At 44.9% G+C, this 19,989-nt stretch overlaps 1 protein-coding gene across 5 annotated transcripts in view; it reads right to left on the bottom strand.

Moving 5' to 3' along the window:
* Positions 1 to 4,875: 4,875 nt before the first annotated feature.
* The window catches only part of MAGED1 (MAGE family member D1), a 70,444-nt gene continuing 55,330 nt past the window's right edge, over positions 4,876 to 19,989 (bottom strand). For 3 of the 5 annotated variants that reach the window (XM_085006368.1, XM_013986140.3, XM_005673621.4), the window contains 12 exons: positions 10,875 to 10,948; positions 9,448 to 10,173; positions 8,126 to 8,794; positions 7,953 to 8,016; positions 7,675 to 7,754; positions 7,378 to 7,469; positions 7,075 to 7,154; positions 6,941 to 6,983; positions 6,608 to 6,670; positions 5,914 to 6,028; positions 5,290 to 5,675; positions 4,876 to 5,084 (listed from right to left, as the gene is read on the bottom strand). In XM_085006368.1, the coding sequence (XP_084862494.1) occupies positions 5,298 to 5,675; positions 5,914 to 6,028; positions 6,608 to 6,670; positions 6,941 to 6,983; positions 7,075 to 7,154; positions 7,378 to 7,469; positions 7,675 to 7,754; positions 7,953 to 8,016; positions 8,126 to 8,794; positions 9,448 to 10,173; positions 10,875 to 10,919 (2,355 nt within the window). In that variant the 5' untranslated portion in view covers positions 10,920 to 10,948 and the 3' untranslated portion in view covers positions 4,876 to 5,084; positions 5,290 to 5,297. Of the gene's footprint in view, positions 5,085 to 5,289; positions 5,676 to 5,913; positions 6,029 to 6,607; positions 6,671 to 6,940; positions 6,984 to 7,074; positions 7,155 to 7,377; positions 7,470 to 7,674; positions 7,755 to 7,952; positions 8,017 to 8,125; positions 8,795 to 9,447; positions 10,174 to 10,874; positions 10,949 to 11,487; positions 11,620 to 11,692; positions 11,732 to 19,989 lie in introns of those variants that run through there. The other 2 variants (XM_085006369.1, NM_001001860.1) reach the window with 2 other exon arrangements.

Here is a 19,989-nt window from a genome sequence, read left to right as displayed (position 1 = left end):
ATTTTATTGAATAACTGTGAGAAGGTATATGTATACCAAGCAATGTGGATCTTGTGAGCCATCTAAGAACTATGTCTACCACAGTTTTGTCTATCACAAAAATGGGGGAAATGTATTATCCTAAAAGGAAATTGAGTGCCATTAGGAAGATGAATGAATACCAAAAAGACAGACATTCACTACAGTCCATTTTTCCATCATCTACACATACTTTTTGCCATCCCATATTTTGGAAAAATGACAATATGCAACTATTCTTCACACAATAAAAAATACATTCACTTGTCCCCAAAGACAGCCAAACCTAAAGTCTTATCAATCATATTATCCAGGTCCAAGTTCAGGGTCTTCAGGTGGCATCCATTTTTCCTCTAGTTCAATACAAATGCTGTGTCAATATTTTTCATACAATGGATAAATAAAAAAATAAAACTACCACCAACTCACCATATAAAAATTAGTGCCCAAAAAAGAGAGTAATATAGGGGGCACACTAAAATATATACATATATACATGTTGCAAAGAATCAAATATGGGTAACTACTGCAGTCTTCATTTCTTTTTCTTTTTTTTTTTTCTTTGTCTTTTTGCCATTTCTCGGGCCGCTCTCACAGCATATGGAGGTTCCCAGGCTAGGGGTTGAATCAGAGCTGTAGCCGCCGGCCTACACCAGAGCCACAGCAACGCAGGATCCGAGCCGCGTCTGCAACCTACACCACAGCTCACGGCAACGCCGGATCATTAACCCACTGAGCAAGTGCAGGGACTGAACCCGCAACCTCATGGTTCCTAGTCGGATTCGTTAACCACTGCGCTGCGACAGGAACTCCGCAGTCCTCATTTCTAAAACTGGTTAAAAGGTCAACTTTCTTAACTCATCATGTCATGTTTCCTTTCATCCAGTTAGCATCTCAGTTGGATGGCTTCTTCTCTAGAAGGATGATTTGAACATTTACTTATGTGGAGTCTGAACAATTGGAGGCCTTGCCTATACGGTTACTATAGTTGTCTAATAATTTTAACCATGTTGGGACATGATAAGGCACCCTAGAAGACCTCCTGGTCTACAGACACACTCATTTCTGTTCCTATTATTTATCAGCAACCCTACTTTCCCTTGAAGATTGAAATTAATCATCTTAGCCAGCACAAAATCCCCAATTTTTGCTTATTTGTCCATTGGCACAAGGATTCCAAAATTACCAGGTGGCCATCTAAACTTCCAAATCGATTGAATCATTGTTGAGTAATCTGATAGGGACAGGCATTCTTTGGGTACTAAAAATTCTAAATCAGTAGAGCTCAAAGTTGCAGGGACCAGAAACAAACATTTTGTGAATTTTTGTGAATTTTTTTAGAATATAGTTGACTTACAATGTTGCATCAGTTTCTGCTGTACAGCCTAGTGACCCCGTCATACATATGTGAATAAGTTTTTAAGAACAACAAATCTTTCATCCTTCAGTTCTTACACCTAGGAATTCTAGTTGTTGACTAGCTGACATCGTATATATTGGTGGCTAGTTTAGAATATATAACGTATATTGCAGGACAGCACCTCTAACACACAAGGTGTTGTCTCTCAGCTTGTGACATAACTCTCTTCAATACAGTCATTTTACCATTGAATAAGTGATGGAGTACATAATAAAACCAGTGAATTCCATTGTTATAAGCCTATCGCCACACTTTTTTGGTTTTAAAATGAATCCCTTGATCAAAAGCTGTGCTGCATGAAACTTCACAACCGTGGATGAGATATTCTGTAAGATCACAGATGGTGGTACTAACAGAAGTCCTATAGGCAGTGAAGGCAAATACATGTCTAGAATACTCACTTATTCCAGAGCCAACTATAAAGCCAACTAACTTCTCCATGATAAAATGGATCCAAATTAACTTACTTCCAGGTACCTGGCTAGTCTCCTTGAGATTGTTACATACCAAGAACTCAGTATAGTGCCAGAAAGTTGGGCATTCAGCGGCAGGGTGGTCACATCAGCCTTTGCAAAGGGAAAACATGTTGCTGAGGCCACATATAGCCTCCGTTCATTCCACCATGACCACTTCGTACTGGTGCGAACTGAGGAAGCACAGAAGTAGCCGAGGAAAGAGGCTTACTGACCTCCACTGAGTGGCTCATATTGCCTACCTGATTCATGAGAACCTATTGATGTGAGTGGTCACATCTAACACTAATAGTCTCATGCTCCTGACCAGTTCCAAGAAGTTCATATACCACTTCCTGAGATCTGTTTTTTGTCCATTTTCCCAAATGACCTCATTCAAAATTTCTGCTAATTAGGATGAACTATTATTCATGGACTGGGATCTGGGTGCAATACACACACACACACACACACACACAAAGGGTATAATGGCAGTAAGTGCATCTGTATGTTGGATAAGTGAACAGTAAATACTTGTTAAAACGAAAATAATTTTTACTTCTTCCTTTTCATTCTGATATAATTTAAGACTTACAAAAAAATAGTTCCAAGAATAGTAAAAAGAATTCCCATATACACTTAACCTAGATTCTCCAATGTTAACATTTTACTATATTCGTTTTATCCTCCCTCTCACTCTCTACACACACATACATGCACAATTTTTAAAATATTTTGAGAGTAAGTTACGAAGACATTATCTTCCAGAAAACAAGTCAAAATCACACCACTAATATTGATACTAGCAGACTACTAATAACTGACCTTACTCAGGTTTTTCCAACTGTCCAAATTGCATCAGAATTTCATGAGCGGGGAAGGGAAAGACTCAAGTCTCTTCCGGGGTTTGAACAGCGCAGACAGTGTACTGAAGCCTGAACTAGGGTACAATCCACAGGGATGGAGCTAAGGAGGCTTCCACTGGCACTGGACCTCCTCTGCCAGCTCCAGGCCCGAATGATACCACCCTCTTCTTTCTTCAGGCTTCCCGAAACTCCCTTTGACCTTCCACACCCCTGGTGTTGCCATAACCACATAGTTCTCTAAGTAAACTTTACCTGGGACTGGTCGCCCCAAGGCAGTGGCCCCAGGACTCTCTCATCACTTCAGCCCTGACTCAGCTGGGAAGATCCACAGAGCTCCATCACTATTACCCAGACTAGGCTGCTGGCTCACAGACAAGAGCTGGGGAGGCGGCGCAGAGATCCTCTCTTTTCACCGCTCATTCCCATTGACAACTGAGCAGTGGCGGCTCAGAAAACTCTGAGCCTATTAGGGCCAGGGCTGGGAGGAGACCCCGTTCTTACCTCCGAGGCCTGGTTTTCCCCACGCATCTCACAGCTGGTCTAAATTCCCCTCCCTACCGGGCAGTCATAATCTGTACACAGCGTGGAGCTGGGGAGAGGGCAGCGACGGGCTGGGGATGGAATGACACCTCAGGGAAGACTTGTGCTTACCTTGGTGGCTTATGGATGGACCGGTTTGTTCTTTTCTGAGGCTGCGAAATGGAGTCAATCAGCCTGAACGTGGAGGCCATCAACATACACTGGGAGAAGCCTGAGGTAGGTGAGGGACTCTGGCCTAAGCTGGCACGTGGTGAAAGCACCTCCCCCATCAAAAGGCAGCTCCCTGAACTTGGGTGTTTCACACCAACAGGTAAGAATAACCAGCACCCAGAAATTCAGGGACCGCAGCCCAGGCCCGAGGCACCATAGAGACGCAGGGCTAGAGCAGTCCCTGCCAGAAAGACTTCCGGTGGAGGTTTCACCAGGCTTGCCCAGAGGAGAGTCAGCTTCCAGGCCTGGCTGAAGAAGGAGCCCAGCAGTGAGGACAAGAGGCAGGGAGAGCCTGGGGCTCCACACTCCTGTCCTGTCTCCTTCCTATTAATACTGGATTCTCTCCTCTCAGAATGTGGACATCACCCAAGAACCTGAGGAAGCTCTGGGCACAGTCCCCGCCCACTACTGAGCACTTCCTAGGAGGCTTAATTGCCTTTGCTCTTGATTTCTTCTATCCAAGGAGCTCCTTGCCCACATGCTTAGGTACCAACAAGCCTCAGCGAAAGAACTCTGGTTCCAGCAAGGCTTACAGCACTTCAAGCCAGGTGCCATTCACAGTCACAGCCAAAAGGCTGTCTAGTTCTGCATGGAGCTTTGTCTTCCTTCCTCAATTCTTGTTCCCTAAGTAGCAAAGGTTCCTCTTTCTCTCTGCAGGAGGGGAGAAGCAGCCACTTTGTGACCTCCTTCACTGTGCATACCACCTTGTCTTTGTGATACCACTCTGTTCCTACATGGGGGTGAGGAATTCTGAAGATTTTCTAGAGGCAGGTTCCTGGACAGCATTTCCAGACATGGGGGGGGGGGGCGCAGTGGGCCTGCAGTTTGTGGGCAATGTGATGAGGGGTATGAGATCTTCCATCTCACACAGGAAACTTAGGAACCATGTTCACAGTGTTCTCTGTTCCTATTTCTGCCCCCATCTTGGAGTTATTCACTTTCCACATGGATAATACAACCAACACCCTGGAGTCCCCAGAACATTATCTCCGGGAACAGTCATCTTCCCTTCCCTTCAGCCACCCACTCTTTGAACTTTATTATTACCTGGAGTTCTGCCTCTTCTGTCTTCTTAAATGCAACTGTCTGACCACCTACACCCTCTCTCATTATTTCATCTTTCAATGTCACTCCAAAGCACCTAGCAGAGTATCTATCACATATGAGTCACTTACATGATATTTATTAAATAAGCCATACTTTTTCTTGGATCTCATTAGCATTCATGTTCGTCAAGCCCTTGTTTCCCAATCCATTAGCCAGAAAACTAATCTGCCTCTGTGTTAGGCTAGAACTGAGGCCCCGTCTCTCCCATATAAACAAGTTGATCTCTCCCTAAACACAGAAAAAAACAGGGAACACATCTAACTCACTTTGCAGTTTCAACGTTTATTTCTGATACCAAAACCTGACAGCACACAAGGGGGAAAAAAGCAATAGACAAGGAACAGCAAATAAATTTATCTTGCATGCCACTTTCAGTCAACAGGATGTGGCTCTCTAGATAGCTGTGTTTAGAAGGATTCTGAGGCTTCAGCCTCACTCAGGGGAAAGACTGTTGCAACTGATTAGCAATACCTGTGAACATAAAAAAGAAAGAAAATTAAAAATCAATGCTATATACCAAATAAGGAACAAAAATACCAAATGGTGCTTCCCCATACCTTCCTCATCTCCCCACCATGGGTTTCCTAGGACTCCCAGCTAGAGCACATAAATACATTCCCATGGACTCTACATCCCCAATGACCCTAAATGCCCAATTCCAAAGTGATATACCTACCCAACATCTCACTCAACCCAGAAGAAACCAATGGCACCAAAGTTGGCAGCAAAGTTGGCACTGGCTGTACCACCAGGGCCAATAATGGGGCCAGCGAAGGTCTGAGGAAATCTGGAGCGAGCATTCTGGTGGTATCTGGCCCAGAAGGTAAATGGGATTCTGGACCAGGGATCTCCAAAATCTCCTTCCTCATCCCAGGTCAGCAGCTCAAATTCAATGTCATCCCAGCTCCAGGGCCCAGATACGGCCTCATCTCCAATCCCCATGCGGGTTCTCGCCTCAGCCCGGGCCTCTGCCTCAGCTGCAGCAGCATCCAGAGCATCTAAGGCCTCATCTGCAGCCTCCATGAACTGTGCAGTCCAGTCACGAGGGTCTCTCTTCTGAACCTGAGATAAGGAATAGAAAATAAAACCAAGAATAGTATTCATTAATATTTATGAAGCACCTGCTATATATTTAACGCCCTACGTTGTGCTACTGTTTGCACAGTAACAACAACAAATGCCACCAATGATGTGGCACCTACATGTGCGATACCTAAGATCTCATTCCTGCTCTGGACTTTTCCCAGCCAGTCATACTTCATCCCTTGACCTAGCAAGTCTGGAGCAGTTCCTCTATTACCTCTGCAATGAATCTCAGCACTTTCATCTTGCTAGTCTCATGGTAGGAACGGAGGCCCCAGAGGAACTCATACTCAGGAGGGTTGCTGTTGGGCACTCGTCTGTAGTCTAGGTACCTTAGAAAGAGCAGAAAGGCCTTTGTTTCTACCCAAGCAGAATGATAGTCCATCAGTGCATAATAATGCTAGATTCTGACACCCCAGATTTCAGGTAGCAACTCCCCCCAGTCTCATTCCTGAACAGATTGTTTACCCTCTAATAATCAGGCCTTCACGTTCCTGTGCCAGTGCTTTTACACCCAGCAATCACCCAGGGCTGGAGGGTGACTGGCGTAGGGTCATAGAAAGGACAGCACTTAATTTCACCCCCTTTGTCACAACAGCTCTAGCTCCAGGGTCTTGTAATTTTGTCATTGAGCCACAAATAGGCCCACTGCAAAAGCCTCAGCCAAGCCCAGCCTTGGAAATACCTACTGTGGGCATGGTGGACAGGCTCCACTTGCAAGATAACTATACTGCAGAAAAGTTCAACTATAAGGAGTATACTCAATAAATACTCCTGAGTACACATGTGTGTCTGTATGCCTGTGTATAGGTATAAGTGAGTGTAAGAAATGAGCATAAGAGGGGCTTTCTGAGGCTGACCAGCACACAGAACTCATGAGGACCACACAAAGTCGCTTAGGCATCACTTACTTTTGCTTTACAAACTCGTAAGTGAGAAGTTTCCTCAGATCACCAAGGAGGGGATGTCTCACCCTGAAAAAAAAAAAAAAAAAAAAAAGAACTCATAATCAGAGACTATGATATTGCCCAAAGAAAAGCAAAGCGTTTTCTAACACAGAGGTCACAGGCAAGAGAAGAGGCAGAGAGGTCAGAACTATTTCCCGTTCACCCAGGTCACATCGTTGGGCTCTGTACCTCCCCAAACCAATTCCCCTAGACCGCCAGGCTGATGCAATCCTGGGACCATCCTCTGTTACCAAAGGATGATATAAACAGGCAAGAGATGAGAGAGCCCAGTCATACCCAGGACGCAGTCCCATCTTGCGTAGTGCCTCCCAGAGGACAGCTGCAATGGGAGGCAAGGGGAGACAAGGGACGGAAAATGAGCATGGAAATCAGGCGGTAGCCAACCCCCAGTTGCTTGTCCAGCCACTCACCTTCACTGGCACGGTTGCCATTCATGAAGATGACACCCAAAATCACTAAGAGGAGACCCAGCTTGGGTGTGTCTTTGGTCCTAAAGGAGCACAAAAACAATACATTTTCAACAGCCATATGAATGCGACGCCCCAGGCAACTCACCCCTCTCACTTCCCTAGTTAGGCTAGGAGAGAATTCTATCCCAGTTCTGCACATGACCCTGTTATGTGACCTTGAATCCTGGACCTTGACCTACTTGAAACTCCCAGGAAAAAAGCACCCCTGAGAAAGGCCATGTTCCACCTCCCTTCCCATCTTACGTTCCCAGTATGCCAGCCAGGGACTCGGGGGTACTGATGAGAATATACAGGTGTTCTTCTTTGTCAATTTCCTTCAGTTGAATTCCAAATTTCTACAGGGACCAAAAAAAAAATCAGACTATGAAATTACAAAATCTAGCATAAGCTACCCATATTCAGTCACTCCCCTCCCTGTGACACTCACCCTAAATTCCCAGTAGGGATCCTATGAAATCTTTGAAATCGAGACTTTCCCATAATATCTATTTTTAAAAAAACCTTCCCCATCATTCCTGTCCTTCAGGGCTGCCTTCTCACCTTCTCTAGGACAAAACATGCGCGTTCAATGATTTCTGGATACACATCAGTGTATTCACGGATGATATCCCTCAGCATTTCTGCAGGAGAGAGGAGGGAGCACCTGAGCTGAGGCCACAGAACTACAACCTCTTTGCCAGCCCTGCTGAGGGGAGCAATGTCCTCAAGGGTGGAAAAGGAAGACTCAATTGCAGAAGGAGGGGACTGAAGGGGAAGGGACATGAGCAAAGAAATGGCCACACAGGGCAGAGCTCTGGGAGAGGGCACTGGATGCCCACCTGAGCGCTTGATGGGCACCTTTGTGTAATCTTTAAGCATCAGGTACTTGACCAACTTGTTCGCCTGAGAAGGAAAAAAGAAAGCATTAAAGTTATAAGCGATTTACAGGCCACTTGACAAGAGGGAAAAGAGCAAGAGGGAGAGGGAAAGTGACTGCAGTTACAATTCTTACTCTTTCCTGAAGAAGGGCCACATCTCGGGGCTGTGAGGCACCCAGGTTCTGTGAGGCACGCGAGTTGGGAGAGGGGCGCAGGTTCGGTGAGGGGCGCAGGTTCTGCCAGTCAGGTGGAACTGGCCAATCAGTGGGAATCCAGTCAGGTGGGAGCGGCCAGTCAGTGGGAAGTGGCCAATCAGGTGGCAGTGGCCAGTCGGGGGGCAGTGGCCAGTCAGGAGGGCCTTGCCAATCTGGAGGACCCTGCCAGCCTGGTGGAGTCTGCCATCCAGGTGGGGTCTGCCATCCAGGTGGATTTTGCCAGGCCAGTGGGTTCGGCCAGACAACTGGACCAGGCCAGACAATGGGGTTTGGCCAGATCACAGGATTCTGCCAGATCACTGGGTTTGGCCAGATCACTGGGTTCTGCCAAGCAACTGGGTTTTGCCAGGCTGGTGGGGTCTGCCTAGCTGGGGGGCTCTGTCGTGCTGGTGGGGTCTGCCTGGCTGGCTGATTTTGCCAGCCTGATGGGTTCTGCCAGGCCAATGGGGTCTGCCAGAGAACATTGGGAGGTGCGCCAGGTGGGCTCTGAGTGGTAATTGGAACGGGTGCAGACCTCCAGGTCCCTGGAGCCAGTGGGGCCCGCCTCTGATCCCCACTGCTGCTCTCTTCCACATTCAAGTTATTAATCTGCATCATCAAAGAGAAGGAAGGTCAGAGTCACCAACTGTTTCTATGTCCTTGCCCTATCTATTCCAGGAAGGCCCCCTAAAACCCTCACCTGTAGTGACAGCCTGACCCACTAGCCAATGGTCACCCTGAGTCCTGGGCTTGTCTTTCACTGTCTTCCAGGCAGGAGTTTCATCTCTGAACCAGGCCAGGAGCAACCCAAGGGTGGGGCCTGAAGCTTCTCCTCTTCCTATGTTCACCACTGGCTCTGCTTGTACCACCCTGGACAAATCACTCAAGTCACTTCACCTCTCTGGAAACTAGTTTCCTTCCCTGTAAAACTGAAACTATGACCCCAGCCGGTATGAAGCATCTTGAAGATTTAGTGCGTGAGATAACCTGTGTGAATGTGCCTAGGCCAAGACCTAACACATGATGGCTACTATCAAAATACACAAGGAATTACATGCAGACTGGATATATTACATGTCCATGTCTCATCTCCCCATTAGTCCGTGGACACTCAGAGGACAGGAATTATCACATACATCTTATCATCCCCTACAACCTAGCTGAATACAGGCAGCTATATATTGTTTTGTTTTAGAACAAATGAACAACCTCACAGAAGAAAGGAGAGGCCCAAAGCAAAGTGGAACTAGCAGGGATCTCACCTTTCGGGTCCTCTTGCCCCGAATTATAGTCCTGGATTCCAGATTCTGAGCCTGGGAGCCATCTGCTGATGTCTGTGCAGCTGCACCATCAGATTCACAGATACCTGGTCCTGGGTCAGCCTCTATGTCAGCCTGGGAAGTGGCCATCTTGGCCTGGTTAATATTCTGGGTCTGGGTTTCAGCTGTTGGGGCTTTAGTGGTATCATTCCAAGCCTTGAAGGCTGTCTTAGGCTGAGTGTTGACCATCTCATTGGCATTGAGAGATGGAGAGAAATTGTAAGTGGCATTTGGGCCCACCTTCGTAGTGGCATTCTGGGCCTTAAAGGCCATCTCAGGTTTGGCAGTTAACTCACTGGTGGTTGCTGCCTGGGAAAAATCATAGGCAGCATTTGGGCCCTTTGAGGGGGCATTTGGGGCCTTAAAGGCTACCGTAGGTGGTGTGCTGGGAATCTCCTTGGCATTAAGAGCCTGAGAGAAATCATAGGCAGCATTTGGGCCTTTTGTGGTGGCATTCTGGGCCTTAAAGGCTGTCTTAGGCTTAGTGGCAGCTGCTAAAGCCTGAATATCAGCCACCTCATTGGCAGATGGGGGCTGTGAACTCTGAGGACTAGCATTTGGCCCACTGGCAGCTGCTGTGGCCTGGTTGGTAGGTGGAGCCTCCGAGATCTGGATGGCCTCCATCAGGGTCTGCATAAGCAAGGTGCTGTCTTCTACAGAGGCCTCAGCCTGCAAATACAAGGGGAAAAAATAAATCTCTGGGCCTCACAAAGTGGGGTTGGGAGCGGGGGAGTAGCTCAGAGGAGGTGCAGGGGGGGCGGCTGGTGCAAAGAGAGGAAGGCTGAGGCAGAGATCTAGAGGCCTGAGAGGAATGAAGTGATAACAGAACGTGTGAGAGGGGCTGAGTGGGGCAGAGGTTAAACATGGGGCGGGCGGCGATGAGGTGAGGGGGGCAAAGTGGAAGGCAGGTGCTGATCTGGGAGTGAGGTTAGAGCAGAACATTGCAGTGTGAGGTAGGAGCTCAGGAGCAGGAGGAGGTGGAGCAAGAGTGCCGCCTGGAGGAGTTGAGGAGAATAAGGGGGTCGCAAGGGGTGGGGAATGCAGGAGGAAGGGAGGGTGGAGGAGGCTGGGGGAGGGGGCGGCAAAGAGCTCTACAAGCATCAGGACTATGGAAAAAAATGGTTCCTTACCCAACCCGCATTCTCTGGGCAGATTGCCCTGACTACTAACAGGGTCTCCCCTTTCTCTGAGCAGGGACTGATGGCTGAAAGGGACGCCCCCTCCCCCATAAACCATGGGAATTTGAAAAATGAAGGAATCCAGGCACCAAGAAGGCACAATCTGATCCAGGCGTTTGGATAGCCAAAGGGGCCCGGGAAGGGGGAAACTGTCGGCTGGGGAAATGGTGGGGTGGGGAGTGGAGATCTCACCTGGAAGCCGAGGAGGCCCGCACCACAGTCCATTTTCTGAGCCATGGTTCTTGTCCCTCTGGCAAGAGCAGAGCCTGGGGAGGGGGGTGTGGGGGAGGAGTTAGGCGTTACACTACAGAGGGTAAATGGGAAGGAATGAATGTGGGGAGACGGTGGTGTTTGAGGTTTGATTGTGGGGGCGGATGAGGTGCTGAATGTGAGGGGAACGGGCCAGATCGGAGTGGGAAAAGTGAATGGGTGTCCGGATGGATGTTCTGAATCCCTAGAAGCTACGACGGGGAGAAGCTTCAAATCGGGGTTTGGAAAACCGATTTAAGAGTTCTGAATCCAGGCGGATAGCACTGGGATTCGCATATGGGAAACTGAATGGAGTTTCCGAATCAGGAGGAATCATATAACAGTACAGATTGAGGTCGAGAAATCTGTAAATTCTGAACGATGGGAGGGGCTCAGAGAGCAAACAGGGATTCTGAATAAGGGAGGATCGGGTGAGGGGTGTGAATTAGGGTTCGGGGAGTGGAAGAAGGATCAGAATCCGGGGTAAAGGGATTGGGATGAAAAATGGGGGGCCCGCACCAGGGGGCAGATGCCCTGTCTGGGGGCTAATTCTCACCTTGCCTCAGGCCCCAACCCCAACCCCCTCGTTGCCTCCCTTCTTCACGACTCAGAGGATCGGGATTGCAGTGCTCGGCTCTCAGCAGCCGCACCCTCTCCTTGTCCAGGAGAAAATGCCAGCGCGGCAGCTAGGACGACCCCGCCTCTTCGCCTAATATACCACCCACCGCCTCAGATGGTTGTACGCATGCGCAAGAACTGACCGACCAAATAAGAGTCCCGCCTGCTTTCCCAACAAAAGCTTCGTCCTGAAGACTAAGGTGCGCATGTGCAGTGGGAGGCAATCCCGCCCCTTTGCCAACACACCACCCCACCACCAACCAGGTCGACAGTATACAGCGATCCCTCCCCTTTCTCTATATCCCCTCCCCCAAACAGATTCGCAGTGCCTCTAGATCCCACCCCTTGCCCCACACACCGGCCCCCTACCTTTTCCGCAATGCGTCTCTGTTCTATCCCTCCCCTCGCACGGCCCCTCCTGTCAGGTCGGCATGCATCTCCACCCCCTAGTCTAGCAGCACTTAGGTCACTATTAAGGAGGTCTCTGTAGGGGGGCTCTAACTGCTACAAGTGTTTGGCTCGGGCTAAAAATAAGCACATCCACTTAGGGACCCAGGAAAAGGAACGGCCAGAGGATACATTATTAGAGGTAGAGTCTGTGCCTGCCACGTGACTCCATGATTTCCACCCCCCTCCTCAACAGATCCCAGACTCATAAACATTAGCTTCTTTCCTGCCCTTTGTGCAGCTCCAGCTATTTATTTTGTGTGTGGAGGTGGGAAGGTGGGGAGGTGGGGAGGAGGGGAGGGAAGGGCACAGTTTGTACTTCACAGCACGATCTATGCTGGGGCTTGTTTTCTTCTTACAGCAGCCCTGGGAGGTGGATGTCAGCATCTCCATTTTACAGATAAAGACGCTGAGGTACAAACATATTGCATGAACTAGACAAAGCCACAAAGCCAGTAAACAGAGAAAGCAAAATGTGGTCCTGTCCTGGGTCTTCCAGACCCTAAAACCCACGATCCACCGGCGCTGGCCCAGGGACTGAAGCACCCTCCTTTTATCAGTTTAAGCAACAGATCTATCCCACCTCCTGCCCTGTCAACATCTGTCCCAAACAGACAAGGTTAGTGTTCCCTGAGACTTAAGCTCATGCTCTCAATTTAGGAGGAAACAGATAGAGGTCCCAGCTCTTCCTCCGCCCCGCCCCCTCCCACTCCCCGCCCTCCTGCTCTGTGGGTCCATCCAGATATGGGAATTGCTCATTGGGGTCCACTCCCTGCTCCGGCCGTCAGGCCCCTTCATTGTGAGAGGCACAAACGCCCTACCCCTGAGGCCTTTCTGGTGCCCGCTGGAGTGGCCAAGACAATCAGGCACTTGCAATTCTGAGCCATGGCAAGCCCGGATTCAGAATGTTTGCCCTGGTCCCTTCCTGGGCTGGGCTTCAATTCGTGGGATGGAGGGTGAGCCAGTGTCTACTAGCTGTGTGAGCCTGCTCAGGTCACTGGACTTTTCTGAGCCAGGTTTGTTCAATATGCAAACCATAAAGTGCAAAGGGCAATTACTGGGATCCTACCCAACAACACACATGCTGCTTGCTTTCAGAATGACTAGAGAGACTCAAAAAGGCAGAAAATAATATACAGATGTGAGATGACTCAAACTGAACTGATATTTTCCCAAAATCCAAGATCTTTGTATATTTCACATTTGTTCTGGCATCAGTTCCTGCCAGGAGCCAACATATGAAAAGGAAGCTAATGCTAGGAGGAACTGCAGCATTTGGTCCCCAAGGGCCAACATCAATTCTGCCTGGCTGGATGACTTTCCTCATCTGTTGCATAGCAACCTCCCCTGTCAGCTGCCTGTTTTTCCTCAGCACTTCCTCTGTAAAGTGTCTGCAGTGGGACGTGATCAGACTCAGGAAAGGAGATCTGAAACACCATTTTATATGCTTTCTGCTACCATATCTATCTCCAGTCTTGACCTGGCTTACTGAATTCTAGATCTGTAATTCTGCTGCCTACCTCAGTTCTGCAATTGGATATGTTTCTGAATTTTCCAATTAACATGTCCCGAACTGATTCTTTTGTATATCCTCCTCCTTACCAACCTTGTGTGTTTCTCTTTTAGTCATACCCTTCTCTCTCCATTAGAATAAAAGCCATTTATGGAGACGGATTTTTGTTTGTTTTATTCATTGCTGTATTCCTAGTACATAAAATAATGCATGGCATATTTTACATGCTCAAAAATATTTGCTTAATGAATGAATGAATCCTGCCATCTACCCTGTTGATTAAGCAAGAAACCTGAGAAGCATTCTTTTTTCTTTCCTGTGATGAATCACTTACTTTTCCTCATTACACTAATAATGCATATTCATCATTAAAAATTCAAACATAACCTAAATACTTTAGAAATTATGTAGCCAACACTCTAAATCTCACACCTTGAGCAAACTGCTATTAAGATTTTAATGTTGGAGTTTCCGTCGTGGCTCAGTGGTTAACGAATCCGACGAGGAACCATGAGGTTTCCGGTTCGATCCCTGGCCTCGCTCAGGAGGTTAAGGATCCGGCATTGCCGTGAGCTGTGGTGTAGGTCGCAGACGTGGCTCAGATCTGGTGTTGCTGTAGTTGTGGCATAGGCCGGCAGCTACAACTCCGATTGGACCCCTAGCCTGGGAACCTCCATATGCTGTGGGTGCAGTCCTGGGAAAAGACAAAAAAAAAGACCAAAAAAAAAAAAAGATTTTAATGCTATTTTTCCTTTTTTTCTTTTCCCCGAGGCATGTGGAAGTTCACAGGTCAGGGATCAAACCCATGACACAGCAGCAACCCATGCCACTGCAGTGGCAACGCCGGATCCTTAACCCGCTGTGCCACAAGGGAAATCCCAGTGTACTTTTTCATATAACACTATGCATATATATATATTCTTACATAAATGGGGTTACATATATATGCCATAAATATTTTAAATTGTATTCTTTTACTTACTACTTTCCACTTTCTTTCACTTCTACCCCCATTTGTCAGCCATGCATTTTTAACAACCGCTTTTTATATCCATGTTCAAAAAGTCCTTGTTATCGTTTTACAAAGATTAAGATCATATTATACCTTAATGTATTTATTTTAGTTAATACTAGTCTACCTCTGATTCATTCTTTTACACTGCTGCATAGTATTCCATGATAGGATGGACCACATTGTATTCAACCATTTCCTCATTGATGGTAATTCATTATGGTTTTAGGTGTCTTGGGCAGAGGTAAGGGAGGATATGCCAACACCACTGAAATAAAATACCTGCACGCATATCCTTATATTTTAATGCTTAACATTTTTTATTCCTATGACATCAGATACTTGGGAGTAAAATTGACAGTGTTTGGTGTTCTAAGACTTTTCCAATATTTTGCCAATCTGATGTGTATTATATCTCCTTCTTTTTCTAATTTTAGGGCTGCACCTAAGGCATATGGACGTTCCCAGGCTATGGGTCCAACTGGAGCTGCAGCTGTCCGTCTATACCACAGCCATAGCAACTAGGGATCTAAGCCTCGTCTGCGACCTACACCACAGCTCACAGCAATGCCAGATCCTTAACTCACTGAGCAAGGCCAGGGATCAAACCCGCGTCCTCATGGATACTAGTCGGGTTCATTACTGCTGAGCCTCTCCTTGTGGTTTTAATTTACATTTCTGATAAGTAGTGGAACACATATTCAGGTGTTAATGGAGATACTGGATTCCTCTTTAAAGTACTTGTGCAAGTCCTTCATTTATTTTTCTTGTGTTGTCTGTCTTTATCTTAATTGTTTTGAAGACTTCTTTGTACAGTCCTACAGATGCTTATTGAAATCCCTTAGGGTTAGATATATTGCAAATTTCTTTTCCCCCACATTTTAGCAAGGTAATATAGTGTGTATACTCTACATACATAACAGTTTCAACTGTAAGAGTCACAAAGGCCAGATATTCACTTTTTCACATTCCCTTAGCTGCTAAGAGAATGTGATCTGGGATTTGCCAGTGTGGTGGGGACCTGAAGACCACCCTCAAATTCAGTGATTCACTAGGAGCGCTCACAGAACTCAGAAAAGGTGTTTACACTCATGGCTATGGTTTATTACAAGGAAATGGTACTGATTTAAATCCACAAAGCTAAAAGGTGCCTAAGTCAAAGTCCAGGAGAGACCAGGGATGAACTTCCAGCTGCCCTCTCAGTGGAATTGTGCGGCCAGTGCTTAATTCTTCCAGCAACATGTGTGACAATAAGGGAAGCTCACCTGAGCCTCGGTGCCTGGTGTTTTACTGGAGGTCAGTCACGTAGGCATGGAACACCTGGGTGGCTGACCTTACTTGCTCAATTTCCAGCCTGTGCAGAGGTCAAACTAATGCCACAAGGCTCAAGGCCGCACTATAAATCATATTGTTAACATAAACCATCTGATGTGGGCCAAAGCCCCGGGTGAACAAAGAGACTCTAATCAGGCATGATATGTCAAAGGCCTAGAGGTTATCTCCCAGGAGCCAGTCAAGAACTAGACTTTTTTGGAATGTTCAAACATTTTTTGGAATGCACAGGATCTGAACACTCCAGACCTGCCAAGTCAAGTCTTTGACTGCACAAACAGCCATAACTCCAATCTAATACTTGATCTGAAAGGAGTGATTCAAAGATGCAATGATGGAATTCAATACCTTATCTGTGGTGATGGAAGCAGGAACCAAAATAAAATCTAGTTCCGAGCAGCATCACTGATAGCAGGGCCGAGGCAGCATCTAGTATTAGTGTTCAGCAGTGGCAGTAATGGTATCCAACCAGCTAATATTTATGGCATTTTGTTTTTTTTAGGGCCGCACCTGTGGCTTATGGAAGTTCCGAGACTAGGGTCAAATCGGAGCTGCAGCTGAGGCCTGTGCCACATTCACAGCAACGCCGGATCCAAGCCACATCTGTGACCTATGCTGCAGCTTGCAGCAAGGCTGGAACCTTAACCCACTGAGTGAGGCCAGGGATTAAACCCTAATCCTCATGGAAACTATGCCGGATCCTTAACCTGCTGAGCTACAAAGGGAACTCCTATGGCATGATTTTTGAAATACAGAATTTTTACTAATTCTACTACATTAACATATTTTTAAAATGTTTTACTTTTAATTAACCATAGGTGCACAGAAAAAAGATAATACAGAGAGGTCCTATGTACCCTTTAGCTGTTTCCCTCAATGGGCACATTGAGGTAACTATAATACAACATCGAAATCAGGAAACTGACACTTGTATCACATCTGTGTATAGTTCTATGTCACTTTATCACATGTGGCAGTTTCCACAGTAACCACAACAACCAAGATATACAACCATTCTGCTACCACAAAGATTTACTTGTACTACCCCTTTATGGTCACACTCACCTCCATTTCCTCCACTATTCCTAACCCTTGGAAGCCATTAATGTCTTCATCTCTCTAATTTTAACATTTCAAGAAGGCAATAAAATTGGAGTCATACAACATGTCACGTTTTGAGTGATTTTCTTCACTCAGCATAATGCCTATGAGATATTCCAAGTTATGTGTTTTTACCTTTTTATTACCAAGTACTGCTCAGTGGTATAGATGTGCCACAGCTGATGTCACCATTCACTCACTGAAAGACATCTGGGTGGTTTCCAGTTTGCGCCATTAGAATAAAGCTGCTATAAACATTTGTGTACAATTTTTTCTGTGAACATAAGATCTCATTTCTCTGGGATAAATGCCCAAGAGTGAAATTGCTGGATTGTGTAATAAGAGCATGTTAGTTGTATAAGAAACTTGCCAAACTTTCCCAGAGTGATTGTATCATGTTACATTCCCACCAACAATGTGTGAATGGATCTATTTTCTCCAAATCCTTGCCAGCATCTGTTGTCAGAATGTTTTAGTTATTCTGATAAATGTGAAATAATAACTCATTGTGGTTCTAATTTACATTTCCTTAATGGCTAATGATGTTGAAGATTTGTAACATGTGCTTACTTGCCATCAATATGTCCCCTTTGGTGAAATGTTTCTTCATGTCTTTTGTCCATTTTCTAATTGAATTCCTTTTTTAAGTGTTGAACTTGGAGAATTTATATGTACTATGTATGAGTCTCTTGTCAGATATATGGTTTGCAAATATCTTCTTCCAGTTTGTAGCTTGTCTATTCATCCTCAATGGAGTCACATGAAACTTCCCATAGGAAGTCCAATTTATTGACTTTTTTTTTCCCTTTTAAAGACTGTGGTTCCTGTGTCATTTCTAAGAACTCTTCAACAAGCCCTAGGATATGAACACTATATCTTACATCATAAAAGTCTGGTTTTAATTTTTATATGGAAGTCTATCATCCATTCGGATTTAAATTTTGAATGAGATGTGAGGTCTAGGTCAAGTTTCATTTGGAAGGATGGAAGTAGCAGAGCTATGGAAATCCATCCAATCATTCCAGCACAATTTGTTTAAAAGACAATTTTTCCATTGAGATATGTTTTTACCTTTGTCAAAACTCAGTCTGTCAAAAATCAGTGTGAGGCTATTTCTGAGTTTTCTATTCTGTGCCATTGGTCTATGTGTCTATTCATCCATCAATACCACAGTAGTCTTGATTACTGTAGCCATGCTAAAGTCTCAAAGTTTGACAGAATTCTATTCTTCTTTTTCAGAATTATTTTATCTATTATTCTAGTTCTTTTTTCATATGTTTTGAAATGTATCTATGAAACATCTTACTGTGATTTCAATAGCGACTGCATTCGACTTGCATATCAATCAATTTAGGGAGAATTAACATCTTTTCTATGTTGATTCTTCTAATCCATGAATATAGTATATTTCTCCTTTTATTTTGACCTCTGGTTTCTTCATCAGAGTTTTGTATATTCTGCTGTTGTTGGGTGGAGTGTTCTATAAATATCAATTAGATTCTGTTGGTTGATGATAGTAAGTTCTTCTATATCCTCCCTCTGAAGTCTATGTTGTTATTTATATTACCACTCTGGCTGTCTGGTGATTAATATTTGCATGGTATATATTTAACATCTTTTTACTTTCAACCTTCTTTTATTCTTATATTTGAGCTGAGTTTCTTATAAACAGTATGTAATTAGGTAACATTTGTTTACCTACTCCACCAATCTTTGTCTTTAATTGGTGTATTTTGACTATTTACAGAGAATTTTATTGTTGATATATTAGGGCTTAGGTCTGTCTTTTTATTTTTTATGTGTTCTTTCTCTAGCTTTTATTAGAATAATGCTATGGTCTGAATGTTTGTGTCTCTCCAAAATTGAAACCTTAACCCCCAAAGATAATAGATTTAGGAGGTAGGCCTTTTGGAGGTGCTTAGGTCATGAAGGTGGAAATCTCATGAATGCATTTAGTGCCTTAGAGGCTCCAGTGCGATCTCTTGCCCCTTCCACTATGTGAGGAATCAGTGAGAAGGTGCCAGCTCTGAACAAGAGGGCCCTCACCAAATGTGACCACACTGATGTCTTGATCTTAGACTTCTGAGCTTCCAGAACTGTGAGAAACAAATTTCAGTTGTTTATAAACTACTCAGTCTGTGGTATTTTGTTATAGCGGCCCACATGGCTATGACAAATTCTGTTTTGATTTACCTATAATGTTTCTGAGTGCATAGCTTTTCACAGACTTTTGTAGTGGTTGCTACAGCTATCACATTATATATATGTTATGTATCACAATCCACTCATGGAACATTCTACTAGTTTAGTGAAGTACAGAAGCCTAATCTCTGTTTACATGCTTTTACCATCATTTATAATATAATTTACATTCATAATTTATATATATATAAATAATTTCCTTAAATATTTCCTCTACACATATTGAGAACAGAGGCATTATAATTGTTGCTTCAATCATCAAATATAATTTAGAGAACTCAAGAGGAAAGGGAAAGTCTATTATGTCCCATATTTTACTCTTTATTGTTTTTTTCCCTTACTGATGATCCAAGATTCTTTCTTTTATCATTTCCTTTCTTTTCCAAAAACTTTTAAATTTTATTATTAAAATAATAATAATTATTAGGATTATTATTATTTTAGGATAGGTAGGTTGGTGACAAATTTTCTTAAGTTTTCCTTCTTCTGAAAATACTTTGATTTCCTTTTTATTTCTGAAGAACAGTTTCATTGGGTCAATAATTCCAGGTTGACAGTTCTTGCAGCACCTGAAAAATGTGGCCTTCATGGTTTCTAATGAGTAATCTGCTGTCATTGATTTGGTGTTTTCCTATAGATAAGGTGTCATTTCTCTCTCTGGTGGGTTTTGAGATTGTTTTATTTCTGTCTTTAGCTTTGAGAAGTTTGAAAATGATGTGTCTTGGTGTAAATCTTTGGCTGTATCCTGTTCGAAGTTTGCTCAGCTTCTTGAACCCAATTATGCTTCTCCCAAAATTTGGAAATTTTCAGCCCTTCCTCCTTCTCTCCTTCTA

Source organism: Sus scrofa, chromosome X (genome assembly GCF_054392235.1).
Source record: "Sus scrofa isolate SSC_HxYL_T2T_F1_AM1 chromosome X, Sscrofa_HxYL_maternal_Yorkshire_Landrace_v2.0, whole genome shotgun sequence".
NCBI lineage: Eukaryota > Metazoa > Chordata > Mammalia > Artiodactyla > Suidae > Sus > Sus scrofa.
The sequence above is the reverse complement of the archived record's forward strand: the minus strand, read 5'-3'. Positions and strand labels throughout refer to the sequence as shown.